Genomic DNA, 22,228 nt, shown 5'->3' with positions numbered 1-22,228 from the left:
AGAAAGCCAGCGACGATTCTATGCATCATTCAGGAGTTTGGAACTCGCGGTCGCTTTCATTATTACGATTTATTTACATATTTCAGATAATTAAATTTTAGCTAACGTGTACGCAAGATAAGAGGATATGTATTTTAGTTTTTTGTATCAAAGAATCGTAGCGGCTGTTTTCGAAATACAATTTTCAGCCGACCGACACGTACGCATATAAATATTCGCAACTGTTTCGTGCACAAGTTAACAGCTCACTTAGTATTCTGACTGAATTTTAGATACAAGGAATACTTTCGATCGAACTACAGTGATATTTGTGAAAATTTCAGTTTGATTTTTCTTTCATTTGTTTGTTAATTTTGTATCCTTTAAATCAAACTCGCATCGTCGAGTCATTTTTACATACATATCAGTATCCGAAAAGTGTGCAACATATGATGTGAAAACTCTAAAACGTTGAAACATCGGATTTTCTGTGGGTAGAAAAAAAAAAAAAAAAACTCGAGGTAGTAATAATAGTAATAATCGGAAATGTTAGAATAGTCAAAATGGAACGAATAATCATCACGAAGTACCAGAAGTATCAAAAATTAATTTTCATATCACAATATCGCAGCAACCACTGAGTGCCAACTGTTAAAAATAATGACAAAGTGGTAAAAAGAATTCTGTTTTTTTTTTTTGGAATTTTTGAGCAAATCTTCGAACTTGTTAGATCCGTGAGTTAGTTTAAAATCTCTACCGCTCCCACAACCTACAAATGCCTGTGAAACTTACCAATGTCTCGATTACGGATTCTCGGTGCATTCACGGCGAACCGGAAATAGCGGTAAAGAAAAAACGAGAGCGCAAATCGTTGCTGCTGAATGGCTTTCCCGCGGTGCAGTTTTGTTTCGCACTAACTATTTACACGCACACTGAACCTACGCCAAAGAGTTGCGTCCATCTTTTTACGCGCAGTCGTAGACCAGTCATACCGCATACCGTTATTTAACGCTGCTGCCTCAGCTTCACCGCAAATCGGCATCCGACATGCAGTCGATAAAAGATACAGCTATGTGTCTTTATCTGTACGCGTGTATGTTGCGTTGCACGTAACCCGTAAGACCTTCGAAAGGGTTTACTGGAACAGGTGCCTCCGTGAATTAAAACGAAACATGATCGATTTGCAATAAAAACGCTTACAAACTAATTTTCATTGAGGAAAATAGGAATTTTTCACAATGTTTCGTTTAATTTACGAATGTTAATTTTACCGCGGTTAGAGTTTCCTCGAAGAGATCGAAATATTACGAGGATGAAGTTAGTAACGTTACACCGACGATGAAGGTTTGGGAATAATCGTTACCTCGCACCTTTAGAAACGTCTGAAATGTAGTAAACCGCGATTAATAAAATATATTAATATTGTCATTCTAAAATTGCCAAGTGATGATTTTTTCCCTGATGTTTCGTTACGTTATCGGTATTAATTTCAGCCTCATGAAATATTGCACGATGAACCTTCTCTGCCGGAATCTTCAGCAGATAATAACTGTGTCGTCGTTGTATAAAACTGAACGATACAAATTAAAAAGATGAAAATTGAAGTTCGTCACAGATGTAAAGGTCAAATCTTTCTGATATACGATGACAAAAGAAAATGAATCGTTACTCAAATTTAAAAATGCGTTATCGGCAGTTTCATTTTGTACAGTATAATCTTGCGCCATTCGTATGTTTTAAGTTTTAGTCAATCTCAAATAGTTCATCAAGACTTGAAAGGTCATGCTGATTTACCGAAGAAGTCTTGCTTAAAATACAACGACATAGTGACTGCAGTGAAAATGGAGAGTTTACATATTTTCTTGGAATGACTCATAAGAATATTAGACTATCGCATCAGAATAATTACAGTATTTGCAAATGATTATATTGAATTTTCTAACGGACTCGATTAACGAAAATTCGTACAGTGCTTTAGAAAGAGCGAAATAAAATCCTGCACGTCCGGTATAAATTCATTGCAATTTTTCTTAACCAATATACGTCATATACTACACATCCATAAATCCAATCCACCAACTTTGCAACCTACATTTCGTTGAAACTGAAATAATCTGTAACGATGCTTGCCCGGACCTCTGGTTCTACGTCCATCTCCACCAAGTCATCGTCCAGCACAAGGAGACCGGTGTGACTTTTCCAAATCTCCATTCCACTTCTTTTTTTCACCCCTTACGACTTCGAACTTCCAGAATAAACGTAGAACGCCTCGCGTCGTTAATCCATCACTCACTCGTCATTTCTACGTATAATCTTATATTGTTCACTCGACGAGACCCATCATGCCTACTCGTTCTATGCGTATGCAGGCGTCAAGATTGACAGATTGTGCAAGACTCGCGACTCACAATAGACCGTGATGCGCCGCGTGTGGGTGCATCTGCCGGGTGAATCTAACTTTTACAATTTACTATTTTTCTTCAACGCCCGTGCATCATTGCCAATCGTAAGTAGGCAGTTGGATAGATAGGTAGGTATCTAATAGGCGAGTTTACGATTCATTGCATTCACCCCTCGATCGAAGCTCTGTACGAGCCTGATCATTGCGCAAAGCATTCCTACCAGCATCAGTGCGACGACGATCCTTTCAACGATCCTCACGCACGCGTGTAAAATATCCGTGTAATTTATGCGGGTAGGCGTGTTCAATTATTTACCATTTATACGGCGATTTGTCTGTTTTCTTCACCCAATTTATCACTTCTCTTTGTTCTCTCAAGTTGTGAACGGTGTCAAGGAGAAGCGATAACCCTCAAATGCAACCCTTAGATGATCCATAGTTGTCTAGGCTCAATTTTGTCACTGTCATTTTAATAGAAGCACTTTATTCAATTTGCAGATCCCTGCGCTAAGCGCTAAAGTAGTTCTACGGTATCAATTGTGGCCAGAAATTTATTGAATGCGGAAAATATCAGGGGATGCGTGATAATGAATTTTCGGATTACGATAGAATATTTACAATTATTCAAAGATTTAATATAATCGCACACTGCGTGAACAATGTACCCATATTTATATTATATTTTTATTTATGCATCGTGTAAAATTGTCGAATGATATGCATAAACGTGTTTGAAGAATTCAGTTGAAATCTTCGCCTCCATTTTCTCTGAACTGGCAGAACTCCGATGGTCGGTTTTTACAAGGGGCACTCGCCGTTGGTCCGGAGAGTGATTTCTACGTAAGAAAGTGTAAATATAATTAGAATAAATAATGGAAAGCTGAACGCGTTCCTCGAACATTTGAAGAGAATGAATTTTCTCATTTGTCTAAGCTGTATGCTACGCATACATAGGTATATATATATATATGTATACTATGTCGCAGATTTCATATTGAAAAAAAAGTTTTTAATTTTTAAACTTGACTACGCGAAGCATCGACTAAAAGACAGATGAACCAAATCCACTGTACGCTGTACGTGAAACGTTTTTAAACCGAGCCAAGTGATCGTTTGAATTATATTAAAAATGGTACATGTGTTTTTTTTTTTTTTTTGAACAGTCATTGAGACCTGAACGGTTTCACGAACACTTTGATATACCGATTCGATAAATCTGGAATCTTTGAAATCAAGTAAAGTAATTGAAATAAAATTCATGAAAATTTTTATAAACTTCTCGCTTATTGATGATTCCTGAAAATTCTTTGGATACTGATTCTAAGCATTTCAACTATCTTATGGAAAGACATTTTTAAACTACAAGGGAATCATTTTTCGTTAAATTTCTTGGTAAGTTTCGAATCTGTTTGGCAATCAGTCAGTCGGCGAATAATATCGATCGCTGACGAATTACTCACCCGCCCGATTCAGTTCGATCGCCTCGTCTCTGGCACACTCGAAATCGCATACATTGGCATAGGTGATTCCGTTGCTCGCGCAAACCGGGGTGTAGTCCAATGTGCATGCACAGACGGTTCGGCCGTCATTTACTTTCACACGTACGGCATTTGCAGTGACGCATAGGACCGCAAGGAGGAAAAGGGCGCTCTTAGCAAGGGTCATTTTGCTGTGATTTTACTGGAGAAGAGAAAAAAAAGATAGCCGTTACGCATGCGTTTGGGTTGTCGTTGAAATTACAGACATGGTTGAATTTAGATAGGTCAACTTCTGAATCACTTAGAGATGACTAAATAAAAACCTCTTTTAACCCTTTGAGTTGTCGATGTTATTGTGCTGAATCAACTTTCAGAACAAGATGCGTAGTATTATATCGTTTTCGGAATCGCTGATTACGAATCTGATATTAGATTTCAAACATTCAAGACGACGGATGCAATGTGGTGGATGAAAATTTCAAATTTCATCGATTACAGTCGAAAAACTCTATGCAGAGATTTTCGGGTCCGCTGATTGGATTTGCCATACTAAATTTTCAAAATACGATTTCAGATTCGTAATCAGCAACACCAAAAACGTACAAATTATGCAAAGCATGTTTATGCGTAGTGGGGTAAATTTATCGAAAATGAATTATTCTCTCAATTTTTAAAATTTTTTTTGAAATCATTTTGCTTCTAAAAATAATTTGCATTGAATCGCAATAGTTACTCCCGAGTATTGAAAGCCTTGTAAAATATATATATTTCTTTTACCTTCTAATCTACATTTACAAGACACATACCGAAACAATTGAAATGAAAATCCCTAAAGTAAATTCTTTTTCTCCAAATTTTCACTAATATATCGTCCCCTTGAAGGAAATGAGATTCAAATTAAGTACAGTAGGCACAAACTACATCGTAGATAATACCGATCCTCTTGCCAAATTGTAATAAAGACACTGTTAGAAAATTTTAACTAAATATAATGTTTCAGCAGGTCCACTTTATATTTGTCACATTTCTGTTAATGAATATCAAACACATTTTTGTGATATCAACACTTGAATCGTCATATCAACATTTAATTTGTCATTTTTACATTTTTTTTCTTACTTTGCAATACATTAAAAATGGTTGATTCAACCCAAAAATTTTTGGTGGACCTCCTAGGGCATTTTATCTCTAATCGTGTATCCAGTAATTTCTCACAGTTACAATTTCTTCTATAAATAATCGTCAGGCGGAAGTTTGGAACGTAATTGTAACGACGCACACTTTACGAAAATCATTGCTTGGTGACTTTAAAATTATTCAAAACTCAGCAAACCATCTAAATAAAATTGATCTCAAGCTGCAAAATTTTGAATTTTTCTCCACTGTTTCATTATGGTAATATTGATCCGGCGATAAAATATTTACACTAGAAATTTATCTATTTTAAACGGCATTAGTCGATCCCCTTTGTGTTACGATATAAAATCGTGCATCGGTAAAGATTTTTATGCATTTCGGAACAGATTTGGGGACGATCCGGTAAAAATTCACCCAAACCTATTTGAAGGACCACCTTGACGTAAATGTACTCTTCTACATACGAATTCTGTTAACCGATTAAACGCAACGTGTAAACTTTAAAATCGTGGAATATTGTACTTACGAATTAATCAAACTGGGCTAGCGATTGGTAGGAATTTTCTTCGTACTAAGATTCTTGTCAAATGCTCTGGCAGGAGACGAGACGCTGAATTACAACCTCAGGGACAGACAGACTTAATCGCAGAAAAGAACCACGATCAAAGTATATCATTGTTTATCGATCATTGATAAGATTAAGCCGCGTGTTAATTTCTGATTTGCTCGTGTTTGCGTGCTCATCGTTGTTCCGCCGTTGCCACACAAGACTCGAAAACAATTTGTTAAGCTTAGTCTGTTTTATCCCTGCAAGCTCATTTATCTTGATCGATACGATCCGCTCGGCGGTATTTTCATTGCGAATAAAACATGACTGCCTCATTGAAAGCTGACGTTCTTTTTCTCACCAGTATTTCGCAATCATAGCGATAGCCGGCCTCCTTTTCATTCCTCCGTGATTTCATTGGCATGTTTTTATAATGTACCGTGATGCGGAAATTTATTACTTCAATTGCAAGATCACGAACTCAGCGAGGCAATTTTTTCCTCACTGACGTTTATTTCCGACCGACGTTTTCGTTTGAATATTATTATTTTTGTTTTCATTCTTTCCGATACGAACCCCTACCTGTTGAAAAATCACAAAAGCATTTCCGATCGACACGTAAAAGTAGCACCAATAATATCGATAAACAGATTACGTATATTCTTTTATTTCAAGTTTACGTTTTCGCTTCATGAGTATCATATTCAATAATTTTCCGAGCGATTTTCGTCGAGTGTGATCGATTTCTGCGAGTATCCTCGAGATCCTGACAGACTCGGAAAATTCTGAAAAGATCGTAACTTACCTGCGATTGCTGGAGAAAGTTGCAGAACAAAGAATACTCACCTACCGGCGGTCGACAAAATACCGCAAAAACTTCTTACCGTCGTACAGCTTACGGTGTGTCGCCTGTTTTACCGACAGATCAAGGATCCATGTGAGAAATGAACATACGCATGATATTTTCATACATGCGAGTTGTACATACATACCTATGCAATTCTCACTTATATTCAATTTTTTATCACAACTGCAAAATATGGTTCTGGCTTTTGAAATAAACGTGAAGATTGTAGGTGGAACTCGAAAAATGAAATTGTATAATCTAATTTTCGTTATTTTGACATCGGTGAAACGATAAAAGTGTTACTCGGGACTTATTTCACTAAAAAAAAGATTTACTAAATTGAACAGAGCGATGTTTCAATTATCAAAAATCTTTAACGCACATCTCACACTTAGCTTGTCGACCAGACTATCGATTTTTCATCTCATTTCTGTTGCAAGAAAACTTGGTGCATCAAATCATCTGCGTTCTTGGCCGGAGCACCAGTTCGCTGATCGCCATTTCGCAATGATGCTCAGAGACCGTAGCTCGCTGGTTCTTGAGGCAGTGAGAATTTCTTCCACCGCGAATTCCCTCGTTGCAAAGTACCTCTTGAATTCACTCGACAGGCTCAAATTTATATTCCGAAATCCTTCACCACGCTGCCGTTATTCCGTGCGAAACTTTGCCTCGTTTCTCTCCTTGAAATGGTCTGGTGACGGCGGCTCGTGGCATTTGGTACTCCTACACTCGAGAGATTTGTGAAAAGGAAAACAAGACAAGATTACTGAAAAGCCTTAATTTCAAAAACTCGCTTTAGACACTCGTCGGCGTATCCTATTCGCGAAACTTTGATTGATCCCTAGCCAGCTAGTCCCTGGATTTTGGCTATTCGCTGAAAAATGCCCTAATTTATGCCGTCTAAGATTCGGTAATCTTCCAACATCAAAACGACACGCTACAACATATTTAATAATCAATGTCTCCAATCTTTCATGTCGTCGTGCACTGCTTGTTACTTTTCTGTCGTTATAAGTTTCAAACGTTTTCCGAGACACTCTTTTCCGTGGTCCAGACTTTTGTAGTTGCCGTGAAGAGAGCTGGACGTTCAATGTCGCGAGACAAGCTTCACAAGTACCCATCCATAAAGAGTCTTTCTTCCTTGTTAGAGACTTCAGGCTTGAGCCTTTCAGCGTCAAGTGCTCCAGACGTCCCTGCCACCAACTTCCGTACTCAAGGCGATGAAACGAGACCGTCGATTTCATACATTTCCACGCATCTGTTTCGGTGTTTCGTCTCGCTTCTTCAACATTATTTTAACCGAGAAGTTTGATTTTCTTTTTAACAGCATCGCGTTTCGCTTCTCGTTTATTTCTCCTTACCGCAATTCTTGATTTACCTACATTTATTTAAAGTCCTCACTTCCTGTTTTATCTTGTTTTTCCGTTGTATGCTAATTACTACATGCTTGATTCTTAATTTCTAAAATTAACATTTGTATACAATTATCTTTCCATTTTTCACCCTCCCAAGTATCGAATTTCCTTTTGTTCTTTTCACATTCCTTCGCAAAGTAACACGGTTTCCGATTTGAAAATAAATTTTTGTGCGTTGATATTCTTTAATTCGCCCAAGTAGAGCATATTTTCTGCTACTTTTCATCCATATCCGGGATTTTTACGCGATAATTTATTGAACTAACTGTTACTGCTTTCGATACGCAACAGTGACATCTTAATTCTTAGTAAATCTCTGCAGAAATCTCTTTTTTTTTTAAAAAATGTTTATCTTTTACTTTTCCACCTGTTTCAGGTAAGTTTCCAAAAATTCCGTACTGCATGGCAAAGGTCTAAAACAATCCCTGGTAAGTAGACTTACAGATTTTCCTCGCATGTATCTGTCTCTCGATGTACTGCGCCTCCACCGGAAGCGTACAGTTTTAGATACGTTATATGTTACGTATCGCGTCATCCGGCAGTTTCATTTATCGCTCACGTCGAGAGTTTATTTGAAAAATTTTACGTCTGTAATCGTTTTCAGAAACGACATTATACGAATGGTACGTGCGGCTCTCGGTGATGAAGTTGATTAGGAAAATTCGACATTGATGATCACGCGATACGTATAATTAACAAATATAAATGGCTTCCTTCTGTATGCACTAAATCGTCTAAATCCTAATACATCGACTGAAATTACCTTTTTTAAATTCACATTCTGTTCACAATTCGTTGTTAGAATCAGTCTTTATACGAGACCGAAGTTAGTCAAGTCAACGCAACGAAGCATTGGAAAAAAAGGTGTTTATACTACATAGTGACGTTAAAGTTGTTGGATCAAAACGCATAAATACATTCTATTTTACTGTGTTTTACTGAACTTCATGCAATTCCAAAATTGCGGGATAACGGTTTTTGGTAAAATCGCGTCTTTACTACATTAAAGTTACGAATTTCAACTTTATATTTCAAATTAAATGCGAATATAGATGGTTCTAAGATTTTATAAAAACGTATGAAATTCGAAATTATCATAAAAACTCGTGTTGAATTTATGCTCCCAATCAATTCCATGCAGATAAACGCGTTTCGTCGATTTCAGTACCTTTCCGACAATACATACATTTCATACAGACGCACCGGAACCTAGTAAAATATACCATTTTTGCCAGAGTTGTTGCGTATTAATATAAGTATGCATATGTCTGTTCTTTATTATAATATAGAATGTGTGAAACGAAAAGTAGCTATTGGCAGTTGGCATCAAGGTTGTGGCGAAAAACATTTCCATTCTTCTCGCGGTTCACCGTGAACCGCGATAAACGATAAGATTAACCGTAAACATAACATGCAAACCGCGTCTACTACATATAAACATATTTTTTATCAGCTCGCGATTAGTTTTGCACGGTTTGTTATAAAAAATTTTCTCGGTAAGTTATAAGAACGCTTCCGTTGTTGACAGCACCTTTCAAACTTCTTGTAATTTTTCCTTATATAAATATTACGGAAAACAAAAACCGTACTTGAAACTTGTTTTAAATCGGATCCAGAGTTTCGAACAAACTTGTGGAATTAAGATTCCGCGATTTCCGGCACAGGTAAAGAAATCTCCAATATTTGATGAAATTTAAAACATAAAACAATCCATTATATCTACCGTCATTTCCGTATCAATTTATTCATGATTATTTTTCACGTTTGTTGTTATAACACCTATGGAGGCCCATAGGTACAGATGAATGTATGATATACAATCCCTGTGTATAAATAACATTGCATGGACTGTAGCCTGGCATTCCGCGGCAAGTGATCTAAAAGTATACAGGCAAAAAAGGTACTAAGAATAGGTGATTGGTTGGAGCTTTAAATAGAGCCGTGCTTTAGCCGAGATCTCTGTGAGCCACTCGCTGCACTTCACACTGCGCCTCACTTTATTTATTTCACGATTCAAAAGTATTCGTTATAAGCAATTTCATATCAACAACTCATGCAGCCACTTTCGACCGATCGCTCTGTTCATTCGCTTCGCAATTGTACAGCTTGAATAAGCAGGTCCTTTGATATCAAGAATTCTTCTTACTTTGACTAAATTGTTACCAAGTCGGATTTTGTGCCACATGAAAAAGAATTTTTTAAATGAAATATTAACTTTTTCAGTGTTATTGGACTTGAAAATCTTTTTATTGGTAATGTTACGTTTGAGTTAAAGTTTAAAATAAACCAAAAATGGCTGTACAATTTTCAAGGTAAATTGTTACAAGGATTAATGTTGTTTTTATTTTTTGTTTTATTTTCAGAAAATTTATCGTTTTCACTAACTATATTTAGACTCTGTAATTTATGCAGTGATTTGGTATGAATTGGTATTTCTAAAAATTGAAATAAAAGTTTATGCTCTTGGCCAGGGTAATCGAGGCAGAAAATTTTACAATACGACAGCTGCGTATATTGTCTTTAACGTTTGAAAACACTAGAAAAACAATTAAATTATTATGTAAAAATTTGTCCGGACGAGTCTAATTCGAAAAAGATATAGAAAGATCGGGAATGTTACGCATAAAATAAATAGTGCAAAATGTGGAAAACCGAAAAAAGTCAGGCAACAAATTAATCCAGTCTTAGGATTATTTTTTTACATTTTATGGAACCGTTTATAGGCACGTTTTAAAATCTTCACCTGAGTAATTTTGTAAGCTGCTAAGATTTGCATTTTTACCAAGTATGAAAATGTGTGCATCAAAATTAAGAATCAATAGACGATTGTTTACAAAATTGAATAGCTCTGGTCTAAAAATAATCAGATTTAGTAATCTGAGATAAGCGAAAGGTTTTTTCCCCGGTTGTTGTTTACAAAGTTGTTTTCAAAATTGTTTTCTCATCAAACAACGCGCCGTTCAACTCCTCATAGCAATGGTTAAACTCTATCCAACGACTTACGATAAGCTATACCAAGAAATTTGTAAACGCACTTTTGGACTTGATGAATCTTATTTGCAATTCGTGTGACGAGCTCAGTTTCTCACGTAGCCCGTAAGGGTGGCAGGAAATTTTCCACGGTATGACCGAATGTGATCGCATGTCAACTTATTTTTCGCATTCAGCCACCACCCCGCAATGCTTTCCAAATTCCACGCGCCTTGTCGCGCGTTCTTCGTTATCATGCGCTCAGCAATGGTTTCGACTTTCATTAAAAAACTTGTTTCCCAACATCAACGCTTACAGTGATCACTCACGTTTTCCGGCAACGATTATACGCGTCTGTGAGTCTTTTTTAAACTTGGTGATTTCGGTTTTTCACCATCACCGCCACATGTACAGTGAACAAAATGTATCGGTACATCTTCGGAGGACTGTTTTACGTCGTATCAAAGGTAATTAAACTGTAACGATCATTGCTCGTCAGACGAGAAAAATTAACAATAGCAGGCCGATAATCGTTGAAGTTTTATCAACTGGAATGGTCTTCGAATCACCTTTTTCTTCTACCGAAGCACCGAAAGTTTCTACTTTTCTACGTGATAAATATTACTTCTTCGAATCGTTTACCGTTATTATCTAAACCTGTACAAATGCAAGGCCCGTGTGTTAATTTTTTACAAGTTGATTTTAAGAACGATCGCTTAGAAAAAAAGAAAATAAAAAAACAGTAGCGCTTATTTCTTTGCACCGGTGTAAATGAGTGATTTATACTTGAAATTGCATCAGGGTGTAGCATGCACTTTAATAAATTGTATAATTAAATTCGTTGATACACGTATATCACGCTGTATACTTCAGTTGCTATGCAGGAGCCATCAGAGGTCATCCCGAGTAATGAAATTATCTCCGTTTATCATATAGACAGCTACACTCTCATTCGTAGAAGGACAGAGTAATAATGCATGCGGCATCAGCGCTGCTAAAGCTTATTATACATATTAGAAATGAGGACTCTTGAAAGATGAGAAGAAGTATTTTTGGTATTGGGCTTTAATTTCCGACATTCGCGAAAGAAATATTGGAAAAGATTGGTAATTTTTCATATTTTCCAAAACGATGTTATCATTTTCTTTGGATAAGGTACGCGAGGAGAGTACGACACGTTGAAATCTCTTTACGTCGTTCGTGTACGTCAAAATTAACAAAATGAATTTTTTCTACAATACGAATACCAAATAATCTTCTTTCAACTATGAAGCGATGGGGAGTAAGAATAACATTTCACAATCACCGTTCGTGTCCCGATACTCAGCACACGCCGCAATCGGCGGATATGACGCGAATCGCATGCATAAAACGTCGTTTGATTAGTTTCGTTTCATTCGAAATCCGGATGATGTCATCGCGACCCGACAATGAAACCTGTACCGATAGACAACAGGCAGAAAGTCATTCACAATCTGTAACAAATTATTACACACTCGCCCACACCCTTGACATTTTCAACAATGTTCGTGCAGGTTCTACAATGCACTTATTTTTCCTCACCGTGGAACTTATTTTCATGAATTCACTGCACCGAAAAATCACTTCTCTATACGCTGATTGAAGTTGTTTAAAATTTTGGGTAATGATAGCTTTTGCTATTGCGCTTGTAGGGTGGCTCGCGAATATTCGACAAACATTTATGTGTGAATACGGGAACATGGCCTCAAAGTTTGGAGTGAGAATCTGTTTTTCTACATTTTTTAAAACCCTTTTGGGCCAACACACAATTACGAATTCCAACGGTATCATTTCCCAAAGTTTTACAGCGATTTCGCTACCCTGAAAAAATTAAAATATGCTCACTTCCTCGGCACTTCGAGTCCCTCAACTCGGCTTGGAATTGAATGTCGGGATCTCTTTAAACGAAGAAGAAGCTCTACGACATCGAATACTTGACTAATCTTTACTCTATCGCTGATAAGACATTCGACGTAGATAATGAATTAGTCGTCCTGCAATCGTCAACCGTACACCAATATCTGCGTGTCTACAGAGACTATCCCATGTTATACTCCTCGTACTCTTATGAATGAGAGTCAGAGTGTGCAGCGAATCATTCTGATTCATTGCGCTGCGTAACTCGATGGAGATTTTTTAATTGCTCACACGCTGTCCTCGGGTAACACGAGTGATGTTGGGATAGGCAAGGGCGGAACAACCAATTATCACGTGCCCTTTTCAGACCACGTTTGATGCGGAGGGATTCTTCCCATGCGCGATGATGGGTCGACGGTGCTGCAGTTTTCCAAAATTTCCAGTGTTAGAAATGCGGTGTTGAATGTAACACTGAAAATATCCCATAGAAGTTTACACTGTTTTAGGGTTGATCCATAGACCACTTGGTGTCAACAATCGAACGATTTACACCGATGATGTTTAATGTTACACTAATCGATGTGGACGTTTATTGACACCGTGAATTTTCTAACAGTCTCGGTTTGTTGTCCAGACAATTCGTGGAAATCTGATCAGAGTAAAGTAAGCTCAAAAATATTAAAATCGAATCAGAATTGCCAAAGTTTACGTTTTATAAAGTGTTAAAACCTTTTCTCAAAATGTCGATATCTCAGCTTGTGCTATTCGAATTTGCTCATATTGATTTCCGTCACGCGTAGTCTAGGAATGTTGTTTCATTCTTGTTAAATGATTATGCAATACGAGTATAAATGAATATGAGGAAAATAAATGAAAGAAGTGGCGACTGGTCGAGGTCCAGATCAGCTATTCGCTGTGTACTTACGACTGGTGGAACTGTAATGCTCCGTAAAGACACAAACACACGTATAATTAACTTCGCAATCCAGGTCGGTGAATACCGAGTGCTGTATAATAGGATATAAAAAACCACGATGAGCCAAAAAGAGGAGTACGTATCGAGGATAAAGAAGGAATTAAAAGGTAGAAAAAGGAACCGACGATCAGCTTATTCAGCCGATGCCTGGGTTGGCTGGCTATTCGTAATTAGAATCTTTCACCGCAACGACTCGCGCTGCAATTCCTTTTTTATAGATGAACGTTGGACGCGTGCGTTTGTGTACGTGACAATGCGCCTCACAGAGTAGGCATGCAGGCTGATCGTTAATTCTTTCGGTAAGCATTTAAGCAAGTCTTAACGGTAACCACAGAACCACTCTTCCTCCGTATTCGCCACCTAGGCTTCTACTTATATATACACAATATACACATGCTGTAAATCTCCACCTCCTTTCAACGAAGGTCCTGCAAGTTTATTTCGGAAACAGACCTGCAGACGAACGCATCTATTTATTTGGCTTACAGTCACCTTTAATTTAACAATACATCGACCTAAATTAATCATAATCATGTCAAAAAATATATTGACGTGTGTAACATTGCAGGTGGGAAATTAAAAAAAGACGTAATATATTTGTTCCCTTTCGTTTCAAGTGAAAATATAAACTTCACCTTGACAAAGTATAACTTAAACGTGCGCAAATTCGTTGAAAGGAAAGTCCATTTTTACATATATTTGAATCTATAATTTGACGTACTCCTCAAGATGTTTTTCTAAAAAAAAAAAAAAAAAAAACCCGCCAAATATCACTCGCTAATTTTATTATTTTTTTTTTTCTGGATTTTCAATTCCATTACGTAGCAGTTGCCAACCCTTCGCTAGCAATCACGCAGTGACAGCAAACTTGTAGTTGGGCGTCGAAAGCTGCATAGATAATTACACACTGCTTATATCTCGCTTGGGAAGATACATTAAGTTTCAATCATGCTTTTATTTTAAATTAACGGACATGTGCTTGGAAATAATACGTGAGTTGAATCATTTTTGATAAAGGATTGCATAAAGCGATTGAATGCATACATTTTTAATAAAAGAAGCTATTTTTGTGGCCATTGACCAAATTTAATATACTTGGCGAAAGGTTTTGCACCAGGGATGCTGTTTGAGGGGATGCATCGTGATACCATTGGTTCAGTTTTCTCCCCTCTGGCAGTAGCGCACATGGCTTGACGTATTTTAGAAGTCTGGTATGGGGTCGATACGATTCATTCGCCCTGCTCTCGCTCCTATCCCACAGCAGTTGCAAGCTGGCTGGTCGGGGGTTGAATCTCGTGAGGTCACATCCCGTCGCTCGTAGTTCCCCGCGGCACGAACATCCTGTTTCACTACGCTTCCTGCATGCGGATGTGCTACAAGGGACGCCGTCTAAGGGGTGTCAGCGTCCACTTTCGGACGCTTAGACCACAGCAAAGGGATGTTGTGAATCTGATACTCTCCGATGCGCCGAACACTTCGCAACTTCCAATAGAGCTGTTGAGTTTGGAAATAATACTTCAATTTTACCCCCACTTGAAAGATTTGCTGCGAAAATCAAGCGAATTATCATCCCGGAAGGATATTTATTAAGTCCAATTTTGATGGTTTGCTTTTGAAATTCGAAATTTTTTCAATCATAGTGGGACCGTCACAAAGAATTTTAAAGACTTCCTCCAAGTAATAATCGTCGTAACAACCTTGCTGTTGCGACGTGATTGCAAAATGTGTTTGGTTATACCCCGTACATAGGTTTCAAGTACAAGATTCTGGACGTGCGCGTAAGCAAAGTATAAATTCGATGTTATATCACTCTGAACGCTTTGGCACGATATGTAACTATATACGTTTACATTGTTCCTCAGCTACCTATCATATGCGCGGACGAAGGCACTTGGGTTCGATTTTAAGAACCGGACGTTGTTACGAACGCCACGTGCTCCGTGCACGAACTCGACGCACGTATCAAATTCCATCCTTCGAACGATCCGAGGTCTTGACGATTTTTAATTGTGAGGTAGGTGCGCTTATTCGCATGTATGCGACATGCCCAACATACGTACCTAAAATAATCTTCCAATTTCGCAAGTTCGCTACGTTCTACACAGTTTTTATAATGGACGTGAGCCATGTTTTCTGCATTACCCAAATTCCATCATTTCATCAATATTTATTACGTCATTAATCACTGATCGTAAATATGACTCAGTGGAAATATTCTCATGTCTTTGAATGGTCATTGATTTTCTGCGGTTATGAATGCACCACTGATTTTTTCGTGATATTTACTGATATCAGCCAGTTTCCTCTGATTCGTATTTAAAAAGTGAAGCTTCCGTAGTCTGTGTCCTGTTATTTTAAAACTTGCCGTATGCTTGGTAAAATACGATAGCGCTGAAACGTTCCTCTGACTCAAACATCACTGCAGATATAATTTCAAGTCTGATAGTAATTATGTGGACTTTAATGAGTAAAAAAAAAAATACGCGTTCATAAGTACATCGTAAAATAATGAACTGTACATGATATTGTCTCATGGTTATATCTAATCACTTCCCCCGGTATTGTCAATTCTATTATTAATTCAGTCTCGCTTCCTGTCAGTAGAATATATTGTTTTCTCCAATCGGAATTTCTATTCCAGTTGCAATGAAACTTCAAAAGAATTCATTACTTCCGAAGTCTCGATGAAGATAATTTCATCGGCTAATACGAAAATTAGTCTTTCATTTAGATTCTATGGGGGCCATAGCGGAGCCCGGATATTATTCTAATCAATACATTTTTTAAATATCAAAAAGATGTAAATAATGCGTGTTGATCTAATTACTTATTTTGGAAAATTCAATGAAAGCCTATGCTTGAGAAAAACAACATTTAGTCTAATTGAAAAGAACTGTTTTTTGCATTTTGCCGAAACAAACACAACGGTTTTCACTTAGAACACATTTTCCCTTCATATTGAACGAAGGGGTTTGAAAATGTATTTCATTACATTAAATCATTGCTTTTTACGAGTATGACCAACTTTGTATTATCGGATTCCATCTCGAAATATTAAAACTTGTAAGTGATTGAGGTTATATTGAAGCATAAGATTAGAGCCTTATTAGTAAACCGAATAAGAACAGGTAAGAACACCAAATAGATTAACGCGACGTGAAATTAACAGTTGAACCGTAATGTTGTTAATGATCCAAGAAGATGAACTGATAGCGACAAGGAGAGTATCGGACCTCCGGATTACAGATTCTAATGAAACTTCTAGAAATGTTCGGTATACAATATAGTATTCTCAGTCCATCACGTACACATTTTTATTATCATCCCACTAAAAATCTATTTGTACAGATACTCTGCACAGTCGTGACTCTCGCTGTTTAGCAAACCGCTTGTTTGAAAAACTTTTGCGTGTTAGTTACGGTATAATTAGTTTCTGCGATAAATTTATTTACGTAATCACTACATTATCGTAAGCTGAATTCAGACAAACGTTTACTCATAAGTAGCGTAGCCATTGTATTTTTTCTAAACGAACCCGCAAAGCATAATCTATACAAGTTGTCAAAAAGGTGTAACCTCATTCGATTCGAAATGCCTGTTACTACGTTATTATCCGTCATTCACGCAGCCGCGTTGTCACTACTTCGAAGCATATCAACCAAAGTTCTACCTATTCGTCCGTTGTTCACGTCGACCTGCGTCACGCGCATATATGCTATACATAAAACATGAACCATTGACTACACCAAGAACAAATCGTACGATTCATCGTACACCTTCAATGTCTTTTCCACGGATCATATACCTACAGCTACACCCTGTCTTATAGTTATGCAACAAGCACTGGGTTCGCTTCGCGAAGGAAACCATTATGGGAAGATCCCCGGCTCTGCGGCAGGTTTCGAGATTCATCCGTTCGTCATTGTGCCGTTCAACAACAGAAAATCTAGCAGTGACTGGCAGCCGGTTTATACCTGAGATCCTCTCTGCCTGCCTCTAAGAACTTCCTCCGTCGTTCTTCCTCTTCAACGTGCCTTCGAACCCCGCGAAACAAACGAGGTGTGAACGTTTGAATCCACAACGTCGAAAGTTTGTTTGGAACTGCGGAAAGGATCAACGAGATGAAAATAATTGATACGATCTATTACGTGTACCGTGTACAATTGTACACTTGGGGACAATGAATCTGAGACGGCTAATTTTTTGCACTAGACAGTTATGTTGGCAACACTGAGAAACCAACAGCGCCACAGTCGGCCGAGCGCGAAACAAACTCAATCTCAATAAACACGACATAACCCATCACCGTCCAATCTAACCTCCTAACTGGATTGACAGGTCAACAAGTCATTATCCCCGCGGTATATTAAGATTAGATTCCATGCATAACCACCGGTCATTGGCTATGTTACGTTTATTCAGATTGAGTTTGTTCCGCGTTCAACCGACTATGGCTCGATAGGTTTCCCTGTGGTCCCAACGTAACTGTCTAATGTAAAAAGTTAACCCTCTCAGATTCATTGTCCCCAAAGTGTACAATAAACACATATCCGAATGCCCAACCCGAGAAAACCTACGAGAATATTCTGTAGGGTAGATACAAATCGGTTGACAACCACTGCCGTGCTCATCGGCCGGCCGGCTGGTCCCTTTGTGGACGCACGTGCGTGTCCCCTTCCTCTTTCCTTATTTTTTTCCTTCACTCTCTCCCCTGTTCTCCCCATTCCCTCCCCCCCCCCCCTCCCTCATTCTCGTCTCCTCTCGTTGATTTGCCTTCCTCCCCACCCGTGGATCTCTCTCTCTCTCTCTCTCTCTCTCTCTCTCGCTCTCTCGCTCTCTCGCCGGACTCCCTGACGGCAGCCAGGCGTCATTGAGACACAGAACTGGCAGTGTACAAGAACGGCGTGAACAGTGCTGTGTACCAGTGATGCTGCCGAGGCAAAACAAATTCGGGGTTTCGTCGAGGACTAATTAATCGGCTATGCAAGAGTAAAGAAAATTCGGCGCTAAATTTAAGTGCGATACGTGTAAAATTTTCTACAAACAATTCCTCGTTTAGTTTATTTTGTTTGTTTGTTTTTTTTTTGTTTTTTATTTGAAACGTCGATTCGATCGGTTGCTTCGCTTCTCTACTGCGAAAAGGAAATTCTTGTAACGAATTAACAACCCCGAGGCAAGAAGCGGGGATACGAGAGTCGTTACCGCATCTAATTGGGCGTCGCGGAGGAAACTGAGGATTTAAATATCGAAGAACAACAATATCGGCAGCCAGGCTGGCGCGACTAGGGATTTCCTGAACGCGAGCCAACCTGCGTTTCGTCCCCCCTTTCAGCCAATCTCCCGTAGTAGTGGTGAACCACGCGATGTTGAATATCCCTCCCCGTAGTAAGGATGGTTTATAAATAAATCTACGTCTTGTTGTGGAGGCTGAACGCATTCGCTGGCTCCCCTGCCTTTGTTGCCACTCGGTGACTCGCCTTCTTCTCATCCTCCACCCCCCCCTCTTGCCACCCTTCGCACTTGCAATCGGCTCGGATCGCCCCTGAGGAGAAAAAAAATCTCCCTTTCGAACGGTGCAAAACTTGGACAATTGCGATTCCGATGTCACTGATGTTGGTGTAAAGTGTGAATTGGATTTAAAAAAAAAAAAAAAAAATTAACTTCAAGCAGTCCGATAAACTGTAATATTAATAGTAGTGATTGTTGAAAAGCTAAACGTTTGCGATTTGTCGAAGAGAGTAAGAGATCGAGACGTTGCCCACCTCGTACACCTGTGCTGATGTGAGTGTGTAGATTATATGTATTGACGGAATCTTGTTTGTCGGTTTAAATGGAAATAAGGTTACGTCATCGCTTTGATGTAGCCTCGCGCTTATCGCATTGTCACTTCATCTAGTTAACTGTGTTTTAAGAACAAGGAAAAAAGAGAACGTTCCGAACAGTGTCTTGTTATCGCATCAGTGTCGTGAACGAATTCAAATTGCACAGTTCACTTATACCTGACCGTCGTTTTTTTTTTTTTATTTTTTTTTTCTGTGCGAAACTTGGATCAAGTTTATTGTGATCGTGTCGATTGTTTCGATTCGGTGTTTTTGTGATTCTTGATCGAATATCGGTAAGTGATATGGACTCGTGCTTTCCACCTTTGGCCGCGCTGAGCCTGCGGGATCCAAAGAAAACTGGAGGGCAAACCTTGGCCAAGAATCGTCACAGCAGTGGCGATAATACTGCGAAGACGCCGGTTCCCGGAAGTCCGGGAAAGATCGAAATCCTTCAAGATCTGGACCTCTACTATATACGGCAAATTGCTCACAACCTCAAGGTAGACCCATACGTACAAGCATGCTGTAGTAGACGCGGAAATTCATTAACCGCAGTGATCCTCGGTAGCGAAGTCACGCCTTTGTTGTTTAACCTCCACAGGATGCTTCGTAATAACCATTTCAACTATCCCAGAAGGTTTCGTTGTTTGATAATTTCTTTTTTTTTTAACGAAGATAACGAGTCCTAATTTTCCTCGATATATCACTTTTTCTATCCTCTGCCACCCCCGACTCCTTTTAGGGTCGACAACGTCACGGATACTCACAAACCACTCTGGAGTTGCTTAAAGAACACTCAACAAGATTTTCAATGTTTACGCTTTGTGTGACTGCGTTTAATAACGATTGTGCGAACTGAATTTCAGCCAGGACATGAGAACCACTGTTCCTGATCTGGGGTTCTGAATTTTCTGCTACCTATTTTGTTTATTTCTCTGCTAACTACCAATTTATTTAAATTGTTGCTATTTTTCGGGTAGGTTAGCAAATCACCAACGATTATACCGGTGAAGTATAATATGTATAGTTTAATTGTTATATTAATCTTTTGAATTCGAAAAATTGTCTGTAATTGTTTTTAAGGAGATATAGGACCTCCGTCTGATATGCCAATCGCATTTTATTAAAAAAAAAAATTTCCGGGTCATAAACTATCGTCAAACTTTGCGAAATGATAGCGATTATGGTTGCGTCTGTGGGTTGACTGACAAAAGTTCGAAAAATTGATGATAAGATATAAAAAGTTTGTGATTCAGTTACACTAGCGTACCCTAAATCGAGTGGAAACTGTAACAGCAAATACTTCGGTGTTTCCATCAATTTTCCGAATTTTTCATCTAAATATTGCTGTTTTGAGTCATATATGAAAATGTCGATAAAATAAAGACCTGGAGCCAATTTCGAAAAACCGCAAGGGTCGTTGACATCAAATCTTACCAAGCTCACTCAAATATCAAAGGCAACAAAACCATATTGTTAATACTGTATGAGAGCCGACAGGTGACGCGGGGGGGGATTTCTACCCCACTTCCTCGCTTTTCGCCCCTTTTTCGGACTGATGGGATTAGGTTCATTGCTTCGCGTATTCTACATCTCGACGTTTCGAGCACTAAAATCTGCCGCACCGATCTTCAGAAGTTGTCGGTCCATTGATCCTTTCCGTATCAATAGCAGCTATTCAAAGTCAACTAGATATTGAAGTGCGGAAGAATCATGACCTGCCCCACGGCATACTTCGACAAAAAAAATTACTTTCAATTTCTTTGCAACTCGTGCGCAGTGTGTATCGAAAAGATTTCTCACTGGCACAATTTTATTGTGTACTTATTCCAACAACAGACAGTTGCAAATTCATTCTTCAACGATTGTTGTAATCAGCTAAATTACGAAGAGAGTAAAGATAAAAAAAAGCGAACGACCTACCAATTTAATTTAAAGTATAATTATCAATTCCAATAAACAATTCGAAAAGGTCAATAACCTTACTTTGTTAATCGCCGTATTAAAATACAAACCAACGATGATCATTGTTCATGTACATATTTTTATACCTTGATCTTCATTTTAGGTTATAAACATTTCGAACGTTTGTAAATTATATCCAAGATGTACGTGATTTTTTGTGCGGTATCTTTCAAACTTTGAACTCAATCTACGCGTCTCGACCAAAAAATCGTCAATTAAAACATAAATTATGCGCTTTCGCTAATTTGGAGAATTATTATGTTTGAATATTACAACTAAGAATAGTATTGCTATAAATATATCCGATCCAGTTTAGTAACCCTGACCGTGCGCTTTACGTCATGAGCCATAGAAAAAGTCGGAGAGAAATAAATTATTGGTTTATTTATTTATTTATTAATTTATTCTTGTTATTTTGCGAACTTTTACCTGAAGTTCCGCTCTGCGCCGTAGTTCTTATTTTAAGCGTCCCGTAAGCTATAGTCGTAACTCGTAACTTGTGGCCTCTCTTAATGCCTACCAACAAGGACACAACAGAATTCTCAGCTTCCAGTTTACAATCGGCTCGAGGTTACTGGCTCTTGGTCATTCAGATACGATATGTTCGATGTAAATCGCGTACACCGTAGAATTGTTTATTTATCTCGAGGTCTTTCTCGTTTCTCAACTGCAAGATGTAGTAGTATAGGTTATCGAACGGTAACTTGGCGTATTGTTCTTACAATAAAGCAACCTGATGCCATTACCCTATGTAAAGGGCAACGCGTTATATGTAGCAGTGATACTAAAAGTATCCCCAACGCTGCTCGGATG

General features: G+C 38.3%; 1 protein-coding gene across 3 annotated transcripts in view; it reads left to right on the top strand.

Annotated features, from left to right (window-relative positions):
- LOC124216234 (rhotekin) overlaps positions 1-22,228 on the top strand; it is a 73,443-nt gene that overhangs the window by 22,696 nt on the left and 28,519 nt on the right. Inside the window, exon 1 of one of the 3 annotated variants that reach the window (XM_046620513.2) lies at positions 18,725-19,950. The exons of the other annotated variants lie outside the window; for them this stretch is intronic. Coding sequence (XP_046476469.1) covers positions 19,753-19,950 — 198 coding nt within the window. The 5' untranslated portion in view covers positions 18,725-19,752. Of the gene's footprint in view, positions 1-18,724; positions 19,951-22,228 lie in introns of those variants that run through there. 3 annotated transcript variants of the gene reach the window in all.

Source organism: Neodiprion pinetum, chromosome 4 (assembly GCF_021155775.2).
Source record: "Neodiprion pinetum isolate iyNeoPine1 chromosome 4, iyNeoPine1.2, whole genome shotgun sequence".
In the NCBI taxonomy this organism is placed as follows: domain Eukaryota; kingdom Metazoa; phylum Arthropoda; class Insecta; order Hymenoptera; family Diprionidae; genus Neodiprion; species Neodiprion pinetum.
Note: the sequence above shows the minus strand (reverse complement) of the source record. Positions and strands in the feature narration are given on the sequence as shown.